This window comes from Phocoena phocoena, chromosome 1, assembly GCF_963924675.1.
Source record: "Phocoena phocoena chromosome 1, mPhoPho1.1, whole genome shotgun sequence".
Taxonomy (NCBI): Eukaryota; Metazoa; Chordata; class Mammalia; order Artiodactyla; family Phocoenidae; genus Phocoena; species Phocoena phocoena.
This window is the reverse complement of record NC_089219.1, coordinates 113,465,897-113,492,910: the sequence shown is the minus strand read 5'-3', so window position 1 is coordinate 113,492,910 and position 27,014 is coordinate 113,465,897. Positions and strand designations below refer to the sequence as shown.

General features: G+C 48.7%; 1 protein-coding gene and 1 pseudogene across 2 annotated transcripts; both read right to left on the bottom strand.

Moving 5' to 3' along the window:
• Positions 1-5,911: 5,911 nt before the first annotated feature.
• Positions 5,912-6,362, bottom strand: LOC136134304 (large ribosomal subunit protein uL23 pseudogene; annotated as a pseudogene).
• Positions 6,363-8,513: 2,151 nt separating this feature from the next.
• Positions 8,514-25,873, bottom strand: SEMA4A (semaphorin 4A). Of its 2 annotated transcripts, none has more exons than XM_065878348.1 (14): positions 25,708-25,873; positions 23,689-23,849; positions 22,052-22,114; positions 21,700-21,798; positions 21,363-21,468; positions 20,426-20,542; positions 19,923-20,047; positions 19,589-19,761; positions 18,382-18,532; positions 12,851-13,031; positions 10,858-10,976; positions 10,591-10,748; positions 10,225-10,321; positions 8,514-9,832 (listed from the first exon to the last, which is right to left on the bottom strand). In XM_065878348.1, exons 1-14 carry the CDS (start codon positions 25,847-25,849, stop codon positions 9,530-9,532), a joined length of 1,995 nt encoding a protein of 664 aa, XP_065734420.1. In that variant the 5' UTR covers positions 25,850-25,873; the 3' UTR covers positions 8,514-9,529. The 2 variants fall into 2 exon arrangements, with proteins under 2 accessions (XP_065734420.1, XP_065734419.1); XM_065878347.1 differs by having other exon boundaries at positions 10,225-10,325; positions 25,708-25,860.
• Between the last annotated feature and the right edge of the window lie 1,141 nt (positions 25,874-27,014).

The window sequence follows — 27,014 nt, the reverse complement described above, 5'->3', positions numbered from 1 at the left end:
CCGCAACGAAGAGTAGCCCCTGCTCACCACAACTAGAGAAAGCCCGCTTGCAACAACGAAGACACAACACAGCCAATAAATAAATTAATTAATTAATTTAAAAAAAAAAAGACTTCAGCATGACCAGTGTGGGGGGAGAGATAAATTAGGAGTTTGGGATTAACACTGCTATGTAGAAAATAGATAAACAACAAGGACCTACTGAATAGCACAGGGAACTATATTCAATTATCTTATACTAACCTACAATGGAAAAGAATCTGAAAAAGAATATATATAGGGCTTCCCTGGTAGCGCAGTGGTTGAAAGTCCACCTGCCGATGCAGGGGACACGGGTTCGTGCCCCGGTCCGGGAAGATCCCACATGCCGCCAAGCGGCTGGGCCCGTGAGCCATGGCTGCTGAGTCTGCGCCTCTGGAGCCTGTGCTCCGCAACGGGACAGGCCACAACAGTGAGAGGCCCACGTACCACAAAAAAAAAAAAAAAAAAAAAAAAAAAAAGAATATATATATATATATATATATATGAATCACTTTGCTGTACGCCTGAAACTAACACAACATTGTAAATTAACTATATTTCAATTTTTAAATGGCAAAACATAATAAATAGGGCTTCCCTGGTGGTGCAGTGGTTAAGAATCCACCTGCCAATGCAGGGGACATGGGTTCGAGCCCTAGCCTGAGAACATCTCACATGCCGCAGAGCAACTAAGCCCGTGCGCCACAACTACTGAGTCTGCGCTCTAGAGCCTCCGAGCCACAACTACTGAGCCCGCGTGCCACAACTACTGAAGCTCGCACACCTAGAACCCGTGCTCCACAACGAGAGAAGCCACAGCAATGAGAAGCCTGTGCGGTGTAACCAAGAGTAGCCCCCACTCGCCACAACTAGAGAAAGCCCGCACGCAGCAAAGAAGACCCAATGAAGACAAAAATAAATAAATAAATAATAAATAAATAAAGACGGCAGCATCAACGCCAATGTTCATAACAGCATTATTTACAATAGTCAAGACATGGAAGCAACCTAAATATCCATCAACAGAAGAATGGATAAAGAAGATGTGGTACATACATACAATGGAATACTACTCAGCCATGAAAAAATATACATTATATATATAAATAATATATTATATATATATATATATATATATATATATATATATATATATATATCCCAATGGTTCTGTTTCTTTTCTCTGAAGAATCCTGACTGATACTTAGCATGTCAGAAATGGAACTCTTGTTCTTCCCTGAAATCTGACATACCTGCTCTCTTATTCATCTCAATTCATTGGCAACGCCATCCTTTTGGCTGCCCAGACTGAAAATCCCAGAGCCATCCTTTTCTTTTTTATTTATCTTATTTATTAAAAAAATTTTTAACCAATTTTTTAAGTTGAAGTATCGTTAATTTACAATGTTGTGTTAGTTTCAGGTGTACAGCAAAGTGATTCAGATAACTATATATACATATATTCTTTTTCAGATTCTTTTCCATTATAGGTTGTTATAAGATATTGAGTATAGTTCCTGGAGCCATACTTAAAGGTTCTCTTTTTCTCATATATCACATGCAATCCATCATCAGATACCATTGGCTTTATCTTAAAAATATGTCCAAACTTACAGACTGGGAGAAAATATTTGAAAACGATGCAACCGACAAGGACTTACCTTCTAAAATATACAAACAGCTCACACAACTCAATAACAAAAAACAAACAACCTGGACTTCCCTGGTGGTGCAGTGGTTAAGAATCCGCCTGCCAGTGCAGGGGACATGGGTTCTATCCAGTCTGGGAACATCCCACATGCCATGGAGTAACTAAGCCCATGCACCACAGCTACTGAGCCTGTACTCTACAGCCCGCGAGCCACAACTACTGAAGCCTGTGCACCTAGAGCCCATGCTCTTCAACAAGAGAAGCCACCACAATGAGAAGCCCGCGCACTGCAACGAAGAGTAGCCCCCGCTTGCCGCAACTAGAGAAAGCCTACGTGCAGCAGCGAAGACCCAATGCAGCCAAAAATAATTAATTAATTTTTAAAAATATCCAGTCAAAAAATGGGCAGAAGACCTAAATAGACATTTCTACAAAAAAGACATACAGATGGCCAATAGGCATATGAAAAGATGCTCAACATCACTAATTACTAGAGAAATGCAAATCAAAACTACAGTGAGGTACCACCTCACACCATTCAGAATGGCTATCATTAAGAAGTCCACAAATAACAAATGCTGGAGAGGGTGTGGAGAAAAGGGAGCCCTGCTACACTGCTGGTGGGAATGTAAATTGGTGCATACACTATAGGAAACAGTATGGACGTTCCTCAAAAAACTAAAAATAAAGTTGACATATGATCCTGTAATCCTATTTCTGGGCATATATCTGGAGGAAACTATAATTCGAAAAGATACATTCACCCCCATGTTCATTGCACTATTTATAATTAGCCAACCTAAATGTCCATAGACAGATGAATGGATAAAGAAGAAGCGGTACATATATACAATGGAATATTACTCAGCCATAAAAAAACACAAAATAATGCCATTTGCAGCAACATGGATGCAGCTAGAGATTATCATACTAAGTGAAGTAAGGCAGACAGAGAAAGACAAATACCACATGATATCACTTATATGTGGAATCTAAAATATGTCACAAATGAATGTATCTACAAAAAAGAAACAGACTCACAGACATAGAGAACCGCCTTGTGGTTGCTGGGGGGGTGGGGAGAGGATGGAGTGGGAGTTTGGGATTAGTAGATGCAAACTATTGTATATAGAATGGATAAACAACAAGGTCCTACTGTATAGCACAGGGAACTATATTCAACATCTTGTGATAAACCATAATGGAAACGACTATGAAAAAGAATGTATGTATATGTGTAACTGAATCACTTTGCTGTACAGTAGAAATTAACACATTGTAAATCAACTATACTTCAATTAAAAATTTTTTCTTAAAGGTTCAGAGTTTGACCACTTCCCATCACCAACATACTAACACCCTAATCAGAGTCCCCATCATCTATCACCTGGATTATTCCAGTAGCTTCCTCACTGGTTTCTTTGCTTCCACCCTTGCTTCTGCTATGTACCAATCACAATAAAGCAGCCAGAGTGATACTTTTAAGCTTTAAGTCAGATCATGTTCCTCCTCTGTTCAAAATCCTCCAATGGCTCCCCCATTTATTCACAGTAAAAGCCAAAGTCTCTACAGTGGCCTACAGGGTCCTACAATCTTTCCCCATGCACACACAGCATCTTTCTCATTTCATCTCATTCCTGCCTCAAGGTCTTTGCATTGGCTGTTGCTGCTGCCTAGAAGCTCTTTCTGCAGGCATCCACATAGCTCCTACTTTCACTTACTTCATTGTTTCATTGTTCAAACATCATCTTATCAATGAGACCTACTCTGAATCCCCTATTTAAACTTGTAGACACTCCTTCCATTCTCAACCTTCTTTCTCCAACTCAAATTTTTTTCTCCATAGCACATCTCCATTTAAAGTACTCTATCGGGGGACTTCCCTGGTGGTCCAATGGTTAAGAATCCACCTTCCAATGCAGGGGACGTGAGTTCGATCCCTGGTCGGGGAACTAAGATCCTACATGCCGTGGGGCAACTAAGCCCACACGCTGCAACTACTGAGCCAGCGTGCCACAACTAGAGAGCCCATGTGCTGCAATGAAGAGCCCACATGCCACCACAAAGATCCCACATGCTGCAACTAAGATCCAATGCAGCCAAATAAATAAATATTAAAAAAAATAAAATAAAGTACCCTATTAGAAGTTCCCTGGTGGCCTAGTGGTTAGAATTCTGGGCTTTCACAGCTGTGGCCCAGTTGGGGAAGATCCTGCAAGTCGCACGGCCAAAAAAACAAAAAAAAGTTGTTTATAAAGTACCCTATTTATTTTACTTATTTATCTCTCTCCTACACTAGAATGTAGGCTCCATGATGGCAAGAATAGTGTCTGTTTTGTTCACTGATCTGCCCTCAGCACCCAACAGTGCCTGTCACATAGTAGGTGTTCAGTAAATATTTGTTGAATAGATGAATGGATTTCAGCACTGAGAGAGCGTCTACCATATGCCAGGCTCACAGAAACACAATGAAAAAGCAGCACTGTATGAAAACAGTTATACTGAAGTGTGCATAATTCACTAACTCTGCATGGGAGGGTAGAGAAGAGCACACACAGAAGATGCTGTTCTAGGAGGGAGACACGGCATGCCCAAAGAACCTCACTGTTGGTTCCTCTACGCAGAATGTCGATTCATCTCTGTGTCACCAAGGCCTGGAATAGTGCTAGGCACTCAATAAAGCTTTCCAGAAAGCTGTATAGAGGGGCTCAGGATTTACAAGTAGTGCCTAGATGTGGATGGAGGAGCTGGAGGCAAGCCATGCCATACCAAGGGGTTTTCATTTTTTTAATTCTAGATTTAATGAAAAGCCATTTGGAGTTTTAGGCAGGTTTTTTTTTTTTTTCTTTTTTTTTTTTGGCTGTACGCGGGCCTCTCACCGCTATGGCCTCTCCCGCCGCGGAGCACAGGCTCCGGACGTGCAGGCCCAGCGGCCATGGCTCATGGGCCCAGCCGCTTCGCAGAATATGGGATCCTCCCAGACCGGGGCACGAACCCGTGTCCCCTGCATCGGCAGGCGGACTCTCAACCACTGCGCCACCAGGGAAGCCCTTTTTTTTTTTTTTAAGTAAACTACCCTTTATCGGAGAGTGGAATGCAGGATGGGAGCAGGAGAAGGTGGCAGAGGCTGGTCAAGGGTCAGCTCTGGCCGTCATGGTCAGTGATCTGGGCCTGTGGGAATGGAGAGGTGCTGAGGAATTCCAGGGAGAGAGGGGAGGAAGAGGAGATGAGACTGGTGGCCCACTAAATGTGGAGGAGTGAGAGAGAAGAGGTCCCAAGCTTCTCCATCGCAGTGAGGTTAACTAGCATGGGGAACAAGGGAGGGCAAGTAGGTTTGAAAGGGTTGATAAATTCAGCTGGGGACACGTTACATCAGAGATGTTTGTGGTGTATCCAGGTGGCTGTAACCAGTAGCTAGAGGGGGAGACAGGAAGCCTGAGCTTGCAGTACTCTGTCCCCCACGATAGCTCTTCCCCACCCCACCCTGGGCTCTGACTGTTGCTAGTCTGTCCCTACTGCCAGATTGTGAGGGTAGGAAGCAGGTCTGATTCAGGTTTCTCCCCAGCTGTCTAGGCCAGATTCTTTTTTATTTTTGGTCGGGGCGGGGGTGGGCATGCTGCGCTGGCATGCAGGATCTTAGTTCCCTGACCAGGGATCAAACCTGAGCCCCGTGCAGTGGAAGCACAGAGTCCCAACCACTGGACCGCTGGGGAAGTCCCTAGGCCAGATTCTGAACCATAGCAAGTACTTTGTGCATGTTTGCTGAATGAATAAATGGGCATCCTCGGTTGAGAGGTGAGAGTGGAAGCAATAGACACAGAAGATATTGTCCAAGGGGAATTTTCAAGGGAAATAAGAAAAGAGAAGTGCTTAAAAGACCTGAGGAGCAGTGGTCAGAGAGCTAGGAAGGTAAGCAAGAGCACTGCAGCCAGAGACCAAAGCATAAGTGTTACAAGAAGGAATTGTCACCAGTGTCAAAGGCTGCAGAGAAGTCAGGTAGGATGAGACTGACAAGGTTTTGCTCTCATAAACAGTAAGCATTTCCCAGGTGCCTCCTCTCACTAGAGCATAGTGCCTCACGCTTTAGGCTGTGGAGATGGGGTTGAGATACCTCCTGCCCCCAGGGTGTTGAGAGTCCAGCAGGGGTAACTGCGTGTGCCATCCCCTTCTGTGTTTTATATTCTTTCTTTTATATATACTGAAAACTTTTATATTTAGAATTAGCCAGCTGGACTCAGCTTAGATGATCCCAATTTTGTTGGCAACATCCAAAGCATCATAGTCAGTCGAACATATGCCTCTTTCTCTCCATCAGGCCTGATCAGGGTGTTGACCTTGGTCACGTCAATGTCATAGAGCTTCTTCACAGCCTGTTTAATCTGGTATTTGTTGGCTTTGACATCCGTACTGAACACCAGTGTGTTGTTGTCTTCACTCTTCCTCATGGCTGACTAGGAGCTTGATGATGGCGTAATGGTCAAGCTTGTTTCTCTGAAAGGCGCTCTTCCGAGGATATTTGGAATGCCTCCTGAGCCTCAGTGTTTTGGTCCGTTGGAAGGTAGATTACGTCAGACATTCTTTTTTTGTGGCTGTGGATGCCTTTCAACACTGCTTTCTTGGCCTTTAAAGACTTTGCTTTGGCTTCGGCTTTGGGAGGGGCAGGGGCTTCCTTCTTCGCCTTCAGCGCCATCTTCGTGAAAAGTTGTGTTTTACATTCTTATGGTTGGGCCTAAGTACCTCATGAATGATGTAGAGAGTGAGTGCTGGGGAAATCTTAGAGAAGAGTAATCAGCCAGGACTGGGGCAGGCTGGGAAGATGGCACGGAGGAGATAGCCTCTAAATTACACCTTGGAGGGAGATGAGGAAAGAGTACATTCCAGAGTGATGCTGGTGGGAGGCTGAGAAGGGAAACAGAGAAAAGGTGTTCTGGGAGCCTTTGGGTCACCTGGATAAAGATGTCCAGCAGGCTTGTCCTTGAACTGGCTGGAGGACAGGAGAAAGCTCAGCTCTGGAGCTACGTATTTGACAGTGAGGGATCCATAATGCTTAAGGCAGGAAGTTTCCTGTGCATCCTTTCCCTCTGAGAGGTGAAGAAATTGAGGTGCAGACAGGAAGAGCTGTCCAAGTCTATTAACAGCAGACGAAGGCCCCAGGAGCTCAACCCTGGCCTCATTCCCTTTCCACTACCCCACAGCCGTTGGCCTAGAGGTCATGGGGAGCCACAAGAGAGAAGGTCTGGAAAGGGTGCTTGGAACAGTGAAAGCCAGGCCTCAGGGTAAAAGTGCATTGGGTAATGGGAGGAAGAAAAGGAACCAGAAGGGGAGAAATACCAAGAGAAGCCAAATAACGCCAATAAAGGAGCCCTAGCAGACAGGATCTTGAGATATTTGCACGCCCATGTTCATTGCAGCATTATTCACAATGGTGAAGAAGTGAAAACCACCCATATGTCCATCAGCAGACAAATGGATAAAGAAATTGTAGTCTATAGATACAATGGAATATTAATCAGCCTCAAAAAAGGAAGAAAATCCTGTCATATACAGCAACATGGATGAACCTTGAGGACAGTATGGTGAGTCAAATGAGCCAGTCACAAAAGGCCAAATACTATATGATTATATGAGGCACCTAAAGTATAGTCAGACTAATAGACAGAAGGTTGCCAGGGGTTGGGAGGAGGAGGAATGGTGTTTGATGGACATCAACTTTCCGGTTCGCAAGATGAAAAAGTTCTAGAGATCTGTTATACAACGATGTGAATATCGTTAACATACTGAACTGTATGCTTAAACTGTATGGTTAAGGAGACAAATGTTATAGCACCATGTGCTTTTTACCACAATTGAAAATTTAAAAAAAAAAAATTTTTTTTTTGAAGAAAAAGCCATAGTAGAAGAGTTGTAAGAAGAATAGTGTGGCCAAGGTGTAAAGACTGCACAGAGGTCAAGGCCAGTGGGGGGGCTTCTGGGAAATCGTGGAGAGTCATCTGAGCAGAGAGGTGGGGGAAAAGCCAGACGGACCACAGGGCATTAAAGAGGGTGAGGGCGACACTGGGGGTGGGGTGGGGTGGGGGGCAGCAAGAACGGACCCTGCCTGGTGATTGGTGGTAACAGGCAAGAGTTAGTGAGGGTGGAGGGGCTAGACTGAAAGGGTGGAGCTGTGGGAAGGATTATTGCTTTGTTTTTTTTTTTTCGGTACAGAGAGCACACTTGTGGGTGGAAGAAGGGAGGTTAACGATGAGGGAGTAATAAAGTGGGGAGGGCGATGCAGGGAGTCTTGGCACAGCGGAAGGGGCAAATGCACCTGTTAGCCTTCGTTGGAGGAGGGACATGTGCCTTCGTGACAGGAGGGAGAGGGGGAAGGTGATAAGGGGGCGTGGACAGAGTGTTTGTCAGATATTGGGAAGGATGTGGCCAGGATGGGGGTGACTGCACAGTCTTGCTATAAATTCAATCCACCAAGGGTTGAAACCAACAGCTTGCAGTGGGAAAGGGGGGCTGAGGAGGAGTCAAGAGAAGTGTGGGACAGCTGGGGACAGCAACTGTGGGACTGCAGCACGGAGTCCGTGATGGATGAGGTGCTGCCTGGCCGGCAGACACACAGACGTGTGTTGGCCCCAAAGGCAGAGTTGCAGGCACTCTCTAGCAGTGCCTGGAGTGGAAGAAAGGGCTGTGGGGCTGGCTGGGGGCTGGGAGGCAGCTGGCAGGGCAAAAAAGGTGGTTTGGAGCTGGAGAGAACAATCACCCTACAAACCTACTAATGTCCTCGGACTGCTTGCTCCCCTTACCTCCCCCGGTCCTCGGCTGGAGCGCTCTGCTCTGACAAAAATAGCACCAGTCATAAGCTTTGTCTTTTTAATAAAAAATAAACTGTCTGTGACAAGTCATTTTTGAATCCCAAAACAAAGGAGAGGGGAGAGGAAAGGGGTCCAGGGGTCAGTCAGGGAAAAGGAGTGAACAAGGCTCAGATTACCCCTGTGTTCTAGCCAGGCCAGAAGGGGTTAAATCTGCCCCAACTGAAGCAAGATGGAAGGAGGTGAGACTTCAGGAAAGACCTCCCTGGTTGAGTTGATAAGGGGAGCAGGAAGGGAGCAGCTCCCTGCAGAGTCCTGGAGAGCCTTGGGAGAGGGGAGTGTTGGTGTCCAAGGTGGCAGCTGCTTTTAGAGTGGAGTCTCCAGGTGTGGTGTGCTATCTTATAGTTGCTTAGGTGTTTGGTGTTTTAGGGTCTCTTGTAGCAGTATGTTTCTGGAAGATCCCGGAATGGCCAGAACTGAAGGATCCTCTCTAGGTCCTCCTATCATAGCCTAGGTCCAGGTCTGGGGCAGCCCCCATTAGAGAGGCCACGTGCTTGGCAGAAGGGAGTCCCATAGGGGAGTCAGACCGCTGTGCCCAGCCCCACTGAGTGCTATCGGTGGCACAGAATGGCAGAGAAGGTCCTCTTGTGGGAGGAAGGTGGTCTTTTGTGCTACGCCCACCCTAGTCAGGGCTGCACTGCTCCCGGTACCCCCAGCCAGCACGGTCAGGCGCCCTGCCCTACCCGACAGCTCCAGCTTGTACCCAGAGTTTAAGCCACCTCAGTGCCCTGGAGGTTGCTGTCAGCGTCCACATCACTGGCAGAGGTCCTGAATTCCTTGGGGGATTGGAGGCACTGCTCCCTGCTCAATGGGGCCTTCTCCCCGAGGGGCAGGGTCCCACAGCCTTGGACCTTGCCCCGGGCTCGGAGTGCCCCCAAAGGGGAGGCGAGGAGGAGGATGAGGGCTCCTGAAAGCACTAAGGCAAGGAGTACAGTGACGGTGAGGAAGTGGGGCCAGTAGGACCGCGGGGCAGCCAGGGCAGCCCCACCACCGACTCCGGTCAGCGAGGCCTCCATGCGTTCCCGGGGAATGCCCGCCAGTTCAGGATCCAGGGCCAGGGGTTGGTCCTGACTGTCCACCCAGTAGGAGACCACAGGGTATGAGAAGTCATTCTCAGTGGCCCAGCACTGATAGAGACCCCCCACCCCATCTCGCAGTAGCAGCAAGAGGGAGCCATGGTAGACTGTGGAAGAGATGTCCGGGATCGCTGCTGTGCCGTGACTCCAGTGGTAAGAGGCCAGAGCTGAGAAGTGGGGGCAGGGGAGCTCCAGGATAGAGTTGGGGACAGCCAGGACTTCTTTAACTGTAGGTAAGGGAAAGGGGCCAAAGGTTAAGGAGAGAGCAGGCAGGAGGGAGTCTCTACCCGACATGTGGGCCCCAACTCCCACCTCCAACTTCTATTTCAACTCCTAAACTCAACTCTGACCCCTTTCCTATCTCCAGTCTGGGCCCCATACTAACCTCCCCAGTCCATCTGACTGCAACTCTGACACCAGAAGCAACTTCAACCCCAACCCTGAATCCCAGCTTAGAATTCCTATCCCTCCTCCCTACAGCCTACATCCCAATCCATTCCAACTCTGGGTATTCAGGTCTCAAGCCAGGCAGGTGCTGGGGGAGAAACTGAGGCAGAAATGCCCATCCCCTCCCAGAAGTCCTCCCGAGCCTTTGTGCCTCCCCTGGTCCCACACTCACTGATTTGGGGGCGGCTCCGAGGCCTTCCGCTCCTGCCCATGGGGCCACTGGCACATGCCCACTCTGGGTTCCCACGCTCCATGTCCTGCTTCCAGGACTTCCTGAGAAGGCAGGGAAAGCAAAAATTATCCATTGAAACAGCCAAGAGTGGGAGGAGGCGGGAGCAAGAGAGCGAAGTGCAGGGGGGAAGAAGGTGGGTCTGGGAGACTAGGTAGAACAGAGAGGAGGGGAAGAGAAGCCCAGAGTGGACTGCCTGATGCAACTCCATCCCTGAAGGAGCCCCCCACAGGCCGGGGGAATCTTGCAGGGAATGTGTTAGTAGCACCTGGAAAGAGGAAGACCATAAGCTGGGTAACTGGCACTCACGGGATGGGGGTGGGCAGGAGGCTGCAGATTTGGGACTCTGGGTCCCAAGCACAGTGAGGGTCCCGGGCAAGGACACAGTCCACACAGCTGTCGTAGACACTACAGTTGGCTCGGGGAACCCTCCAGATGCCTCCTGAGAAGCCTGCAAACACTGCTCCCTGGAAGAAAGATGGAGAGTGTCAGGGCGTCCTCGCCACACCTAGGAAGAACCCAGCACCCAATGTCTGCCCCACTAGAAGGCCATCTGAGGGTCAGGCCCCTTCCCACCTGGGTGGGGGCCAGCTGCAGGTTGTGAACAGGCTCAGGGTCAGGGAACAGCTGGATCTCCTCCACCAGATAAGCATTGTTGTCCCCACTCACCACAGCCTTGTGGAGGGACCCTGTGCCTGTGAAGAGACAGAGAGAGCTGAAATTGTCTGACCCCATCTACACACCCCTCTCGTGCTCCCTCTCTGACTCCAGATGGCTTCCCCAGCTGTCAGAAAGTTCCTTCTGAAGTGTGCACTGGACACAGGTCTGTCAGACCGTTTCCCTCTATGCCACGGAGATGGAGCTTGCTTGTAAATGGCTGGAAATCCCTTGCCTCTCGGCCCTTCCTTTGCAACTGCCTGATAGAACTCCATGCCTGGAGGAACCCAACCGTCCCCTTTCTCCATGGACATGGGGAAGCGGACTGCTGAGCACTTCTGTAGAAAATCACATCACCAGCCTCCCTCACCTCCATCAAGTGTCTCTACTCAAAGGCACTTCAGTGAGTTCTACCCTGACCACCCTTTTAAAAATTACTACCACCCCAACTGGCATTCCTGACCACACACTGCTCCATTTATTTTCTAATCTCATAATGCACCCAGTAATTGACTCTTCAGTATGTTTATTATCTGTCCCCACGCACTCCAAAAAGGAGCTAGATTTTTGTCTGTTTTGTTCTCTATTGTATACCCAATATATGCACAGCTGATGTCCTAAAAGAATGAATGAACCTGATGGGTTTCTTCCACTAAAGCTCAAGGTCATCCACCTCAGCCAGGCCCTCAATATAATATATGCTTGGCAATCTTCCCCATCTCCCCCGCAGACTGTCTCTCCTTTTTTCTTTTTTTTTTAAAATAAATGTATTTATTTTTGGCTGCGTTGGGTCTTCATTGCTGCACGCAGGCTTTCTCTAGTTGCAGCGAGCGGGGGCTACTCTTCATTGTGGTGTGCAGGCTTCTCATTATGGTAGCTTCTCTTGTTGCGGAGCGCGGGCTCTAGGAGCACGGGCTCAGTAGTTGTGGCTCGCGGGCTCTAGAGTGCAGGCTCAGTAGCTGTGGTGCGCGGGCTTAGGTGCTCTGTGGCATGTGGGATCTTCCCGGACCAGGGATCGAACCCGTGTCCCCCGCATTGGCAGGCGGATTGTTAACCACTGTGCCACTAGCGAAGTCCCTCTCCTTCTTTCTACGATGAATATTTGAATCTTTGCCTCTCTCCTCAAACCTCCCACCTTTTCTACCCCTCAATCTCCCCCCACCCTGCCCCTCACTCACGACCCTGTGTCCTCCTACTTCGTAGAAAACACAAAAGCCTTCACAAAAGAGCTCCCTCTATGTCTTGCCCATTTCCCCCATCAAGTCTATACATGCCCCCTTCCTGTCTTATCCCCTCTTCTACTCCTTCACTCCCATCCCAGCAGAGGTCTGTACCTCCCCCACTCACGACCAGTCCCTCCCCCTGGTTCTAGAACCAGGCTTCCTGCTGCCTCTGCAACTTAACCTGCCATTTAGCCCCTCACCTGCCCACCTCTTCGCCATCCCCCTCTCTACCGGATCCTGACGATCTTCCCCATCTTTAAAAAGCTTGCTGGCTGGATCCCACGCCCTCCTCCAGTCACCTCCCCTTCCCCTCTTCCCCTTCACAGCCAAGCTTCCTGAAGCATGATCTGTGATCTCTACTCTCGCTGTTTCCAGCTCCCCCTCTATCCTCCCTCACTCTTCACCTCTCTAGCATGTCTTCCCCATAAGATAAACAGTTCTTGCTGAGGCCACCAAAGCCCTCCATGTTTCTCTCCCCCACCAGACTGAAAGCTCAGAGAAGGTAGGGACAGGACTGTTTTGTTCTCCCACTGTATTTTCAGAGCCTAGCAGGGTGCCAGGCACAAAGTAGATGCTCAGAAAACATTTGTTGAATGAATGCCTGAGTCAATGAACTCAAAGGTTTCCCTCCTCAGCCCGAGTTGCAGTCCCTGCTCTGGTCCCCTGAGGGCCTTCAGCCCTTTACTCACTGGTGCCCAGGTACATGACCAGATGGCTATTCCCGTCGATGCCCTGGGCTGTCTCCACCGCAAGCCGTGTGTACTCCACACCAGACTTCACCAGCAGGGGTGTCCCCACCACCGGCTCATCCATCAGGAAATGGTCCTTCATGAAGGTCAAGGCTTTATCAGAGGAGGGGCCCTCCAAGCACTGAAGGGGAAGGAGGCAGATCAGGTCAGCTTTCTCCTTCCTTCAACTCACCCATTGCCTCTTCCCTCCCTCCCTCCCCCTTGGCTAATATCCTTTGCCTCCTTTCCTCTTGGCAGTCCTCATTTCAGGATGGGGATTAAAGCTGGACTCGGGAACTGCCTGGCTTTGAATTCCAGCCTCTGAATTGAGCGTGCCTGAGGTTCCTTAACAGTGTAATGGGCCTATTACCAACACATCACAGGCTTGCTGTGAGGATGCAACGCACCAACACATGAAAAGTAAATAGAACAGTGCTTGGCATAAAGTAAGTATTTCATAAACATTAGCTGTCATTATTTTCCTCCACCATCACCTTCACCAAGGATGCCTGGCCACCAGCAGGAAGTAGAGCGAGGGTCCCTTGCAGACAAGGACCACCTTGAACTCATATCTGTTAAGTCCAGGCTTAACACAGGACCTGGCACACAGTTGGTGCCCAATAAATGTTCGCTGAGTCAGTAATTGAATGAATGATGTCACAGAAAGGGGTGGTGAACAGGGAGTGTTTCTCATCATGGTGTGGCATGAATTTGATGCGTGACTCTGGGAGAATCCCTTCTCCATTCTGGGCCTTCTTTTTCTTACTCATAAAATGAGGGGGTTGGACCAGCTGTTCTCAAAAGGCCCTGCCAACACCAGCATACTGTGGCTTTGGGACACCTGTGTCCTGATCTTTGGTCACGATTCTTGTCCTCCGTTTCCAAGAGCACTGTCTTAACACCAGCCCCAGCTCTGTCACCTACAAGATATGTCCTCAGACAAGTTACCCCACCTCTATGAGTTGCAACTTCCTCATCTGTAAAGTGATGTAATAACATCTGTATTTCATTTTGATGCCAGAATGAGCATAGGCACTTATTCTCACTTCCTCCCAAAGGGATTTTTTTTTTTTTAAAGACACAAACCTACAGGGATGGGGAGAACAGGAGAGGAGGCAAAAGCAGCCACATTTTGGAAGCTGGAAAGCAAATGAACAAATAGGAAAAGACTTAGCAGGATAAAAGAATCTTCTTAGGCCAGCCCAGGGATAACCCCAAACTATCTGATTTATAAGGCAGAATTCCTGAAGTTCATGGATTAGTGGCCCCAGACACCTCTGGAAATGGGGCAAAGGAGGGGCTGAATAAAGAAGATTATTTGAAAGTCTCTTTAAGAAGTAGGCAGATTTCCTCCCAGCTCCATGCCACTGAGTGACTGACCCTTCCATACCCTAGCCCCAAACTGGAGGTTTATTCTCTGGAGAGGGTAAGACAGAGGGACTCTGAATGGAGTACAGCAGAGATGGGTGACACCACCATGAAAGCAGGGAATTAAATCCAAGTAGACACAGTACCTGCTGAGACTCTTCCCCCACACCCAGCCCTCTTTCCCCATGGCTCCCAGACACCAGGAGCCAGACCATCTCCCTCCAGGCAGAAGACTGGAAGAATCTACTCCAGGAAAACTGACTAGAGGTCCAAGAGGAAAGACTTAAAGATATTGACATTGAAGGTCCCCAACAAAGCAGTCCAGCCAGACCATCCTCAGTGGAGCTATCACAGAGCTCAAGTTGCCAAGTCATGCCCAGGGTGCAGAGTTTCCAAACAGCTTCATGGTCCCCTCCCTCTTAAATATGAGTAGATAGCCAAGGATTACCAGATATGTGAGTGAAACCATGAACATGAAAGAGATCAAAACAAGGAAATGGAAAAAATGAATAAACAAAAATCTAAGAAGAAACAGAAATGATTCAGAGAAAAGAAAACCCCAGCAAAATATCATTACTATCTTAAGAGAGATAAGTATGAAGATAATATACCCATGAAACAAGAACATAATGCTACAAAAGAGGAGTTGTTATTTCAAAGAGTGTGGCCAGAGGTTACATACTTCCTGAAAGAAGACCACACTACCACTATGAGGTAGTTTTGTTCCCAAAAATCAAACTTTAATCTGATTACATCTCTAGATCCAAACACCAACCAATTTACAGAAAATACTTAAACTCCATCACAGAGATGCAAAATCAAGATCCAGACTGTGGAAAATTCTACATAACAAATAAATTGCGAGAGAAAAAAAGAAGTTGGAAAGGGAACATACAGACTAAAAGAGACTGAAAAGAACAACCAATTCAAATTTACAGATCTTATTTGGATTCTGATTCCAATAAACAAACCATAGTTTTTAAAAACCCTTATGATATCTGTGAGACTATTAGAAATTTGAACACTAAATGCATATTAGATTAAGGAACTATTATTAATTTTTTGGTGTGACAATGGTACTATGGCTATGTTGTTGTTGTTTTCAAAGCCCTTATCCTTTGAAGATACATACTAAAATATTTATGGATGAGGTAATGGGATGAATGGTAGCCCCCCAAAAGCCATGTCCATCTAAAACCTGTGAATGTGACTTTATTTGCAGAAAGGGTCTTTGTATACATAATTAAAAATCTTAAGATGACTCATTCTGGGGACTTTCCTAGTGGTCCAGTGGTAAAGAATCTGCCTTCTAATGCAAGGGACATGGGTTTGATCCCTGGTCAGGGAACTAGGTTCCCACATGCCACGGGACAGCTAAGCCCGCGTGCCACAACTACAGAGCCCACATGCCCTGGGGCCTGTGCACTAAAACTAGAGAAGAGAAAACCCGCATGCCACAACTAGAGAGAAGCCCGTGCAATGCGATTAAAGATCCTGCATGCAGCAACTAAGACCCAACGCAGCCAAATAAATAAATAAAATATTTTTTTAAAAAAGATGACTCAAAAAAAATAAATAAATAAATAAATAAATAAGATGACTCATTCTGGATTACAATGGGCTCTAAATCCAATGACAAGTGTCTATATAAGAGAAGTGGAGGAGACATACAGAGATAAGGCAAAGTGATGACAGAGGCAGAGATTGGAGTGATGTGCCTACAAGCCAAGGAACACCAAAGGTTTCCAGCAGCCAACCAGAAGCTCAGAGCGAGGCATAGAATAGATTCTCCCTCAGAGCCTCCGGAAGGAACCAACCCTGCTGACACTTTGATTTCAAACACCTGGCCTTCAGAACTGTGAAAGAATAAACTTCTGTTGTTTCACACCACCATGTTTGTGGTAATTTGTTATGGCAGCCATGGGAAACTAATACAGATGAAATGATACAATGACCAGAATTTGCTTCAAAATAATAAGAGAAGTGGGTGGGGTATAGATGAAACAGTTTGATTGGCTATGAGTTGAAGCTGGCTGACGGTTGTACGGAGGTCCATTACACTATTCTGTTCACTTTTTATATATTTAAAATTCTCTATAATGGAACATGTTTATAAAAGACATATTCAAAGCTCAAAAAATCTAGTAAATTAAATATCTGATAGCAGAAATTAAAAATCTGATAGAAGGATCAGAAGATAAAATTGAGATACTCTCTCAGAAAATAGAACAAAACCAAAGACATGGAAAAAATCTTTTAAAGGATTTTAAAAGGTAGAGGACTAGTCCAGGAGGTCCAGAAAGAAGTGAAAAAACCTTCTGACATTAGAATGTCAGCTCCATGAGGAAAGAGACTTTTGTCTATTTTGTTCACTGCTATATCCCCAGTGCCTAGAACAGTGACAGGTGGCCTCAAAAAATATTTGTTGAATGAAAAGGGAACAGGAGGAAATAGTTCAAGAAAACTTCTTAGAACTGAAAGAACTAAAATTCCAGGCTTAAGGGGCAAATTGAATGTCCAGACAATGAATAAACAGATATCATCAAGGCACAATCATGAAATTTCAAAACAACCAGCGACACAAAAAAGGTACTACAAGATTCCAGTGAGAAAAAGAAAAACAGGTGACATTCAAAGAGTTGGGGATCAGAATAGCTTTAGACTTCTCAACAGCAGCATTGGAAGCTAGAAGATAATAGAAGAAGCCTTCAAAGTTTGGAAGGAAAATCATTTCTAGTCTCGAATTAGATACACCTAGGCAAACTATCAAACGTGAATGTAGAATAAAGACATATTCAGACATTCAAGGTCTCAGAAAAATTTACCTGTCATGTATCCCTTTCCGGGAATCTCCACTAAAATGAGAAAGTGAAAAAAAAGGAAAGAGAGGAAGTTGTGGGATGCAAGAAACACCAGATTGTCACAAGGAAGAGGCAAAGGGAATGTCCAGAATGATGAGGAAGGGAGATTCCAGGATGGCAGCTGTGTCCCAGATGTAGTTAAGATGTAGATGTAGTACAGACTACAGCAGATAGGAAAGATCTCTAGGAAGATGAAACTCTTAGAATACATAATGGATCTGTTTTTAAAAGAGATTCAGATAACTGAGGAAGAGTTTGGGGTTGAATTAAAGATAAGAGCTTAGAAAACAAAGCAAAAAAAAATAATAATAATCAAGATAATTACTAACCCCAGGGAAAAATTTTAAATTATGCAAAAAGGAAAAATAATCATGTCTTACTACCTGGCTCAGTTGTGAATAATGAATCATAATACAAATATTGATTTAACCAAAATTACTATAAAACAATGTTGGGAGATGAGGAGTGGGTGCAGTGGTGTGTTGATAAGGCAGCTCTGGGGAACGACGAGTGGGGGGACCTCTGATTTGAAGTGCTTGCTGATTTCCATGATGTATTATTCCCACCATGGCTGATTTCAAGCTATCAATGTATTGTCACTGAATTCGGATTTGTAAAGAGATGCACAAAGGGTTCTTGCTAGTTGCTGCAAGCCAGTTTTAGCACATCGCTGAGTGCGGGTGGGGGACATGGTTAAATCCTCACCATCCAGAATGGGAATTCAATAGACACTGCCTGACACTGAAACATCAAGAAGTAGCAAGAAAAGTATTTCAAGATTTAGAGATAAATATCAAAAGAATCAGCTAAAAGAGTTGAAGGTGGTTGTCTCTAGAGAGGAAAAAGTGCTGAGGATAGGAAACAGGGCTGTTTTTTGTAACTAACCATGTAAATCTATATGATTGTTTAAATGCTGTACATATACACTCTGATCAAAAAACAAAAGTTAAATAAGAAATGCAGGTGAAGATGCCCAAGACAGTCCTTGGCACAGCCCGTGCTCCCTTGTTTCCTTAGTGATATACCCAGGTATTTGGGGTGCACTCAGCTGGGGTGAAGAGGTGCTGCTCTGTGTTTAGGATGGGGTTGACCACATGTGGAAAGTGGGCAGCCAGAATGGGTGAATATCTGAGCAGACAGGACCTGGGGGTGCGGGGAACACTAGCATTTATTGGGCATTTATTATGCCGTGATAGGTACTTTGACATGCATATTATGTATCTGGGGAGGCAGGGTTTGCTCAGTGGGATGGGTAGTACTCACGCTGCCTGGCCGAGGACTGATATCAGAGAACCCGTAAGTAGTCCAGCGTGAAGTCTCTTTGTTCAATTCCTTATACTTCCCCTCAAAGACATGCTTGATGTCCTTGAGTGAGAAAGCACAGACAGCAGAGCTCCTGGTCCCACCAACCTGCCTGGAGAAAGCCAGAGGGGACATTGTCTGTAACCTCCTCTGCTATACCAGGAAGCTCCCCTTCCAACCCTGGCCCACCCTTGGTGAGAAACCCCAGAAGGGCAGGAGGATGAAGGGCTGGGTCAGCCCCCAGCTGTGGTGATAAGGGCTAGGAGAGCCCCAGACTCTAGCCCATCTTAGGATCTGAGGTGTGATTATCTTTAATGAGAATTAAATGGGGCTCATGCCCTGGGGTGTCTCCTGCCTGGCCTGCCCAGACTGGGCCCCTATGGGAGGAGCAGTATAACCAGCCGCCCAACAGGCTCCAGATGAAGTGTTCCTCCTTGGGGAGCCCATGTATTCCTGGTCCTCAGATAACCAAACAGAGCTTAACTACAACTATTTTTATTCCTTCAGCCTTGGTCTGTGGAGACAAAAGGTCTCTCCTGTTCTCTTTAACCTGTGACATACACCATATTCTCAGTTCTGGATGCCATAGATACCAGACCCTGCTTACAACAGATATCTTTGATACCTGACATATTGTCAGAAGATCCCAGACCACAGCAAGTAGGTTAAACTTTCTCAGCCTCCAATCAATGACTGTATTTTTATCTTATGTCGCTGGTGGTGTTTCACTCTTTGCTCTGACCATTAGGAAGCTCAGAGCTAAATCTGTGCCGACATCCCAGGACTGCACATTTGTAACGCACATTTGTAAAGCACATGTGTAATGTGCTGACCGGATCCCTGGGTTCTCTTATTCTCCTTTTATTTCCATTTCCTCATGGATTTGATTTTATTTTAATGTTTGCCTTTTGTAAGCTGCCTCCTATCCTCTTTGGAACCAGGCAGGATATAAACTAATAAGAACCTTTCTGAGCTTTATTTTTCCCATCTACATTAAGGGCATGAGTCAAATTCCTGGGAGATGGTGACGATCAAATGCCTTCGTATGTGAAGTGTGGAGTACGTGCTCGGCTCACATCAGTTCCTACCCTCCCTGGCGGGCCAGGGCAACAAGGGTGCTGACCCGTAATCCCGCTTCCAGCCGCCACGTTCCCGCCTGGCTGCTCACCACTGAGAGGTGAAGACAGCGTAGACATAGGGATCGGTGGAGGAATTGTCCGCCAGCAGGACAGCGTGACGGATGATGTTGAAGGGCAGCTGCCCCGGCTGGGCGCAGAGTAGCTGGGCCTTCAAGAAGGTGGTCCACTTCTTCTGCAGCAGCTTTTCGCCGCCCACGTCGTTCTAGGGGCACCAGAGGAGTCAGGGGACGACCCCTGCCCCACGTGACCTCGCCCTCTTCCCCGCCCCTCACTCCCATTGGTCCCTAAGTGCTCAGCCCCGCCTCTGCCATCTCCCCATTGGCTTCTCCACAGCCAGCCCCGCCTCCCGCCCAGGTTGCAGACCTTGCAGACTCTGGCCACCCGGGATGTGTGGAGCTTCTCGAAGAACTCAAACTCGCTGGCTGTCTCCTCGAAGAAGAAGTAGACCACGTGGGTCGAAGGGATGGCTGCCACGAAGGAGGCGTCCGCTGCAGGGGCGGGGCAGATGGGCTAAGAGATGGAGCACCTGGATGCCCTGGCTTCCCCTTTGTGAAAACCCTTGGCTCTGGAGGACAGGAGACATGACCTCTCGGGTCCCACAGCTGGTCGAGACGTAGCCATGGGTGGGGGGTGGGGGCGGGGAGCGACTGGTACTTCTTTAATTATTTATGTAAGATGCAAGTTTCAAGAGGACGGGAGTTTTGTCTTCTTCCCTGCAGTACCGCCAATGCCTAACAGTACTGCCTTGCACACTGTTATGCCTCAACAAACGAGTGTTGAGTGAATTAACAGCAGTTCACAGTGCCAGGTCTCCGGGACTTGGGGAAGGGGGCCAGACCTGTGCTGAGTGGGGCTCAGGTCCTTACGTTGCAGCCAGCGGAGGAAATTGTCCGTCTTGAGGACAGGCTGGGATCCCAGTGTGCGCATCAGAATGGGCTCACTGCCCAGGAAGTTGTTCATGGTGCCGGAATAGAGCATCCCATCTAGTGTGGGGAGAGGCGGGGAGACCTCATCAGTTGGAGGGTGCCCCTGCCCTCCTCAGACCTGTCAGCATTCACATCAGTCTCTGGCCTCCTTCATGTGTTCTACACCTTCCTATGGAATCCCAAAGCCCAGCTCACAGCCCCCCACTGAGCACCATTCTTAGGTCCTTCTGCCCACAGGGAATGGCCAACCTTATGGCCTTCAGTGTTTTGGCACTTTTCTCTGGCTCCTCCCTCCCATGCCCAGCTAAACCACTTGCCAGTTAGAATCACTCATTGTTGCCCGAAGATGGCTTTGTTTTGTTTCCGTACCTTAAGTCCTACCCTTTTCTTCATGGAACACCTTCCCTGCCCATCTACCTATCTTTCAAGGTCCCACTCAGTCAAAGTCCACCGCCTTCAGGAAGCCAGGGTGGGAAGTCTGTAATGGTTTGTGTCTGGGAGGGCACAGCACCATGATTTCTTCTTTGTAATCCCTACAGTTCCTAGCACAATGCCTGGCACACCAGAGGGGGCATTCATACAGAGCATACTTGTTGAACAAATGACTGAATCTCAGACCTCTTCCCTGCCTGAGACCCTTCCTGGACCGTCCCACCTCTGTGCCTCTCTCCATATCCATTTTGCTCCACCTCCTTTGTGGCAGTTTCAGCAGGAGCTGATGTTTGGGCTACCTGATTCTCCCTCTGATTTTGTGTTCCGAGGCTCCTGGCTTCTCCTCCCTCCGTCCCCTGTTTTTCAGGAAATTGTCAGATTCCATATGTCACAGGGTGACCAGGGAAAGCAGTTGCTGGGGTGGACCAGGGAACCTCATACTCACCTGCCAGGACAGCCGTGTGCTTATGGGCGGGGTCGAAGGGGCTTTGGCCTTTCCCCTCTACAACCTTGTCCTCGGAGATGGGCAACAGGTTGGAATCTTGGAGTTCCTAGAGAGGGGGAGTGGCTGGGGGGCCAGAACGCCAGAGTCTCATGTCTGGGAAAGGAGGGGCGTGAGGGAGGGAGGGGAGGGGATGTAGAGGAAAATTGGTCTAGGGCCCGGAAGCTCACAAGGATCCTGTGTCTGGAAAACCAGAGTTTTCCAGAGCTGCAGAGGATGAGCTGGGAGTAGACGTGAGGAGGGATGCTTGGGGCCTGAGAGCTGGTGCCAGATAACTCACAATGAAGGTACAAGCAGGGCTGAAGGCGAAGGTGCCACAGGCGTAGAGATGGGTGGCATTGAAGGAGACCAGGACACGAATAAAGTTGAAACACTGTGTCTGGGGGAGATAGAGAATTCAGGCCTCCAGGGCGCTTGCCCCAAACTCCTGGGCCCCCAGAGGCTGCTCCTTCACTCCCTAGTAGGGAGAAGGGCTGGGCAATGCTGAGGCAGTCCCATTCTGTCTTTATAGAACTTGATGCAGGCAATTATCATGCAAACAAGCATCCTCTGCTGCCTGCCCGATCATCCAGTGATGGTCTAGGGACACCAGGGTTCTCTACCAGAGCCCCAGTATCTCCACCCCTACTTACCTCATTGCTCTTCTTCTTAAAGGCACATTCACTCTTTTTTCGGTCACTGGCTGGCCAGGGTATCTGAAGTGCGACATTGGGAAAGGGGAGATAAAGGGAATGAGGTCTTCAGCTCTAGCTCTGACCTACCATCCCCCGCTTGGCTCTGATGTGAAATCACCAGCAGGCATATTGGTTAGTTACACGCTAGTGGGCTATAATAACCTCACTTTGTGACCCTGGCTATTACTCTGATGATACTGTTATTCATTAGGACACAGCTCCATGGTAGAACATGGCCTGTGGAATCAGACCTGAGTTTGAATCTAGACTCAGCCACTTACTGGTTGAGTGATCTTGGTCAACTGCACGGGCTTCTGGAGGGCACAACTAGGTAGCATATGTAAAGTGCCTAATGCCATGCACGGTAATAAAAGCAGCAGTTGGCAAAGAAAACCACCACATTTCCTGGGGAAATTGTTAAAAATGTCAGTTCCTCACACCTCAGAGAATCTGTATTTTTTTTTAATTATATTTATTTATTTATTTATTATTTTTGGCTGCGTTGGGTCTTCGTTGCTGCACGCGGGCTTTTTCTAGTTGTGGTGAGCAGGGGCTACTCTTCCTTGCGGTGCACAGGCTTCTCATCGCGGTGGCTTCTCTTGTTGCGGAGCACGGGCTCTAGGCACATGGGCTTCAGTAGGTGTGGCTCGCAGGCTCTAGAGCGCAGGCTCAGTAGTTGTGGCGCACGGGCTTAGTTGCTCCGCGGCACGTGGGATCTTCCCGGACCAGGGCTCAAACCCGTGTCTCCTGCATTGGCAGGCAGATTCTTAACCACTGTGCCACCAGGGAAGCCCAGAATCTGTATTTTTAATTGGCATCCCATGTGTGCAGGTGGCCCACAGACCACACATTGAGAAAAACAAACCGTGGAGATGCTCAGTAATTGCTAGCTCCCTCCCTCCCTTTTATCCTTCCCTCTCCCTTTCTCCCGCACATTGTTCCCATGAGTAGGGTGGCTGTAATTTAACACAGAAGCTTCAGTGATGTGGGTGGATATCATATTATTGATATAATTTGAGTCAATGTTTCTCTCATATGTCAATGATTTCCATATCAGCCATTTTAGTAATTAATAGTATTCAACCAGTATTCATGGTACCAATGAATAGTGAGGCCACTATAGTGTTTCTTGTCTGTTATACCAATCATATATATATGTTTATACGAAGAATTGCTGATTGTTGGGGACTTTCCTGGTGGTCCAGTGGTTAAGAATCCGCCTTCCAATGCAGGGACTCAGGTTCAATCCCTGGTCAGGGAACTAAGATCCCACATGCCGCCGGCTAACTAAGCCTGCACACCACAACTACTAAGCACGCGAGCCACAAGCAGAGAGCCCACGTGCTGCAACTACAGAGCCCATGCGCTCTGGAGCCCACGGGCCACAACTAGAGAGAAGCCCGCACGCTGTAATGAAGACCCAATGCAGCCAACGAATCAAATAAATAAATATTAACAAAAAAAAGAATTGCTGATTGTTGCTGATTATAGGTAACAGCAAATTGGGTGGTTATTCATGCGTAAGCAGCCCAAGCACAGGGCAGCTGTCGGTCCCCTCCTCACTCCCAGCCCACGCCCTTCCCCTGGCCTCTCACCATGTTCTTCAGCCTTGGTACCCCTGGATCCTGGATATTCAAAGCCAGAATGGCCTCTCGAGCCCCCACATAGAGAGTGTCTCCATCACCACTCAGGAGCAGAGTATCAAAATCCTGGAGGCCCTTCTGGTGGAAGAAGCTAAGAGCTCTGCGTCCATCCCCTGTTGAGAGGTGGGGAGAAGGAGACAGTGATGAGAAGTCAGTGGTCAGGGCTTCCCTGGTGGCGCAGTGGTTGAGAGTCCGCCTGCCGATGCAGGGGACACGGGTTCATGCCCCGGTCCGGGAAGATCCCACATGCCGCGGAGCGGCTGGTCCTGTGAGCCATGGCCGCTGAGCCTGCGCATCTGGAGCCTGTGCTCCGCAACGGGAGAGGCCACAACAGTGAGAGGCCCGCGTACCGCAAAAAAAAAAAAAGAAAAACAAAAAGTTAAAAAAAAAAAAAAGTCAGTGGGCAAGCAGCTGATTTCTGAGATAAAATCAGGGGAAGAAAAGGGCTGGCAGAGTGTGTTCCCCAGACCTTGGCAACTGGACCCACTCTTCATCGGCAGCTCCCTGCTTCTTCCCACCCTGCTGGCAGCCATAGGAGCTTTGTGTGTTGAGCTCATAGTAGAGAGGAAAGGCAGCCAGAGACAGGGTAATGACAGACTGGGGCTGGGGGAGGGTGGCCCGTACCCAAGAGACAGACAAAGGGACAGGAAATAAAGTGAGGTACAGTGGATGCTCTTCCAGGCCTGGGGGCTGCGGTGGGGGAGGACACGTTGGGCCTCACTCGTGGGGAGAGCAGAAGGCAGAGAGACGACAGGAAGGTGTTGGCGGCCACAGACAGGAAAGCTAGATGTAGATAGGACTATGTGTCAAAGTAGCTGTGGGTTGTAGGGGACCCACTCACCAGCCCCACTTTCCTCCCCGCCTCTATTGCAGGAAATTTCCACCACAAGAATCACTGCCATAGGCTGAACAGAAAGGAAATGTTTTTCTCCAAAGTTTCCTGCAAGCGCCTAGATGTCACCTGGGCATGGGATTCCATCTGGTTGTGGGAAGTTCCCTGAGGTCTCCCCATCACCGTGGTGTGGCAGAGGTGGGGCGTGTGTGCCTGGTCCCCTGGCACATCAGCAAGGGGTGAGGAGCTTCTGAAATCCTCTCTCATGAGCACATTTGTACTTTTGCATTAGTTAGAGGACTGACTAGCTAATTGTTACCTTTGGAGGCTCAGAGACTCTTAGGACCAACCAAGAGGAGGAGCTGGGGAAACATGTGGCAAGGTGCTGGAGAGGCCGGCCTCCCCAGAACTGTATACACCCCTCTGTTACTGAACTGACTGCCCCGAAGTGTGGTTGTCAGTTCATCTGCCTCCCCCTTGGGACCATTAGCACTCTGAGGACAGGGGCTGAGCCCTGTTTATGTTGTAATCCCAGCACCCAATACAGAGGCCCCTCCATCATCGGGCAACATGCATTTCCTTTACCGCGTTGCCCCAGAAAGATGCTAAAGACACAGCTGTGCCCAGGAGACTGCCCCTACAACTCCTACAGGGCCCATGTTCCCTCCTGAATCTTTTCCCTGGAGGTGCAAGAACAGCAGTCACCACAGCCTCAGTAAGAAACCAGCCAAGCTGTGCCTAAAGGGTCCCAGGGTCCGTATCCCAGCCAGGCCACGCGGAGTTCTTGTATTCTTGGTGTCCACAGTACTGGGCATGACGTGGTCCAGCATCATGTGTGCAGTTGTATGTCCTGGGTCACCAGGCCCACAGATGCTCTTCTGGCAGGGGCCTTGGCTTTGGGGCACTTGAGGGCATGAAAGCAGTTATGGGTTTGAGGTGGCCAGTTTGATAACAGTGACATTTAAGGAGGGAAAGAAAAATCACCAACTCTGGTGAACAAGAAGGCACAACGCCCCTGGACCCCTGGTACCGTCACTTCCCTTTCCTCAATCTCTGCCCCAGGTGAGTTTCATCATTCACTCCTTTCTCAGTCAGCCCGGTGTTGCCGTCCCCACACTTCCTGATCATCAGACACTTACCTGCGTAGTATTTGACCCTGGGTGTGGGCCCCTGTCCGTCACCCCGTGCAGTCGTCGGTGGTGGCAGGAGCAGCAGAAGCAGCTGGAAGAGGAAAAGGCCCAGGAGGCTCCAGGAGTCCAGGCCCAGGGCTGGAAGGGCCATGCTCAGCCAGGGGCTGTCACCAGAAGGCTCTGGGGAAACAGGCACCCGCCACTCTCTGGGTGAGCAGTCTTTACCACATCCTCCCTGGGAACCAATCAGATAGCCCCAGGCAGCAGAAGTGTGTATTGTGGGGGGGATGCTAGAGAGACGGGCCAGTTTCCTCTCCAGAGTGCCCTTAGAGAGTCTCACTTCCATCATCCCACAGGCCTTATCCCGCCTCACTCTCCCCTCTGGGTAGGAGTCCAGCTGTTCCCCATCCCGCCCTTCTGATCTCTTTGCACCAATAGCCCCACTTTGCCTTTTCTCACCTTACTCTCAGGGAAGTCTTTCTTGCTGTTTCCTCTTTGCCTTCCCTCCTCCTATAGCCCAGAGCCCAAACCAATGCCTGGTCCTGGGCAGGGAACTTTCTGGGGAGCAGATTCCTGCACTCACAATATAGATTCTTCAGACGTGACTCTCCTGGCACTTTCAGATCTGTTGATACTCATGGCCTCGTACACAGCCCTACCCTCTGATGACCCAAACAAGCAGACCAGGTCTGAATCAGCCTGCTCTGATCTCTCCCCAGCTGGGCTTAGGTCGCTGACTCTCAGGCCTACAAGCCTCTTCTTGCAGGGAGGAGATGGGAGTCCAGCCTGGAGGGCTGGCTACAAGCATCGTGCGGAAAGTGGCCCAGGGCAGGGACTGGCTGGCTGTCTCCCAGCCTCTGCAGCTGCCCCCTCTCTCCCTGGTCCTTGTGCTGCTGCTGTCTATCTCCCTGGGCCTCTGCATAATCCTCCCCTGGGACTGCCACCCCCCAGCCACCCATCTCATCTCACCCTTGAGCCAGACACAGTGCAGAACCTAGATGTCCAGACTCTTGGGCGTGGGTGCCATCCAAGAGAATAAAGAAGGGGGGTTCCCAGGCCCCAGAGGCAGGGGACGGGAGGCTCAGCCTGGCTGGGCCAGGCGTGCGGCGCTCCAGGTACCCATAGCGGCAAAGCCAGCACTGGGAGCTCTGGGCAAGGGAAACTAGAATTTCCACCTCGAGTTGTGACAGATCCCTGGCTTGGGCGGAAGTTGGTGGATTGGGAGGGGACTAAAAGGAGGCACACCTCTGTCTTTCACCTCATCTATCCAGAAAGTTTCTGGGTCATTTCAGCCATTCCCCTGTCCCTATATCTCA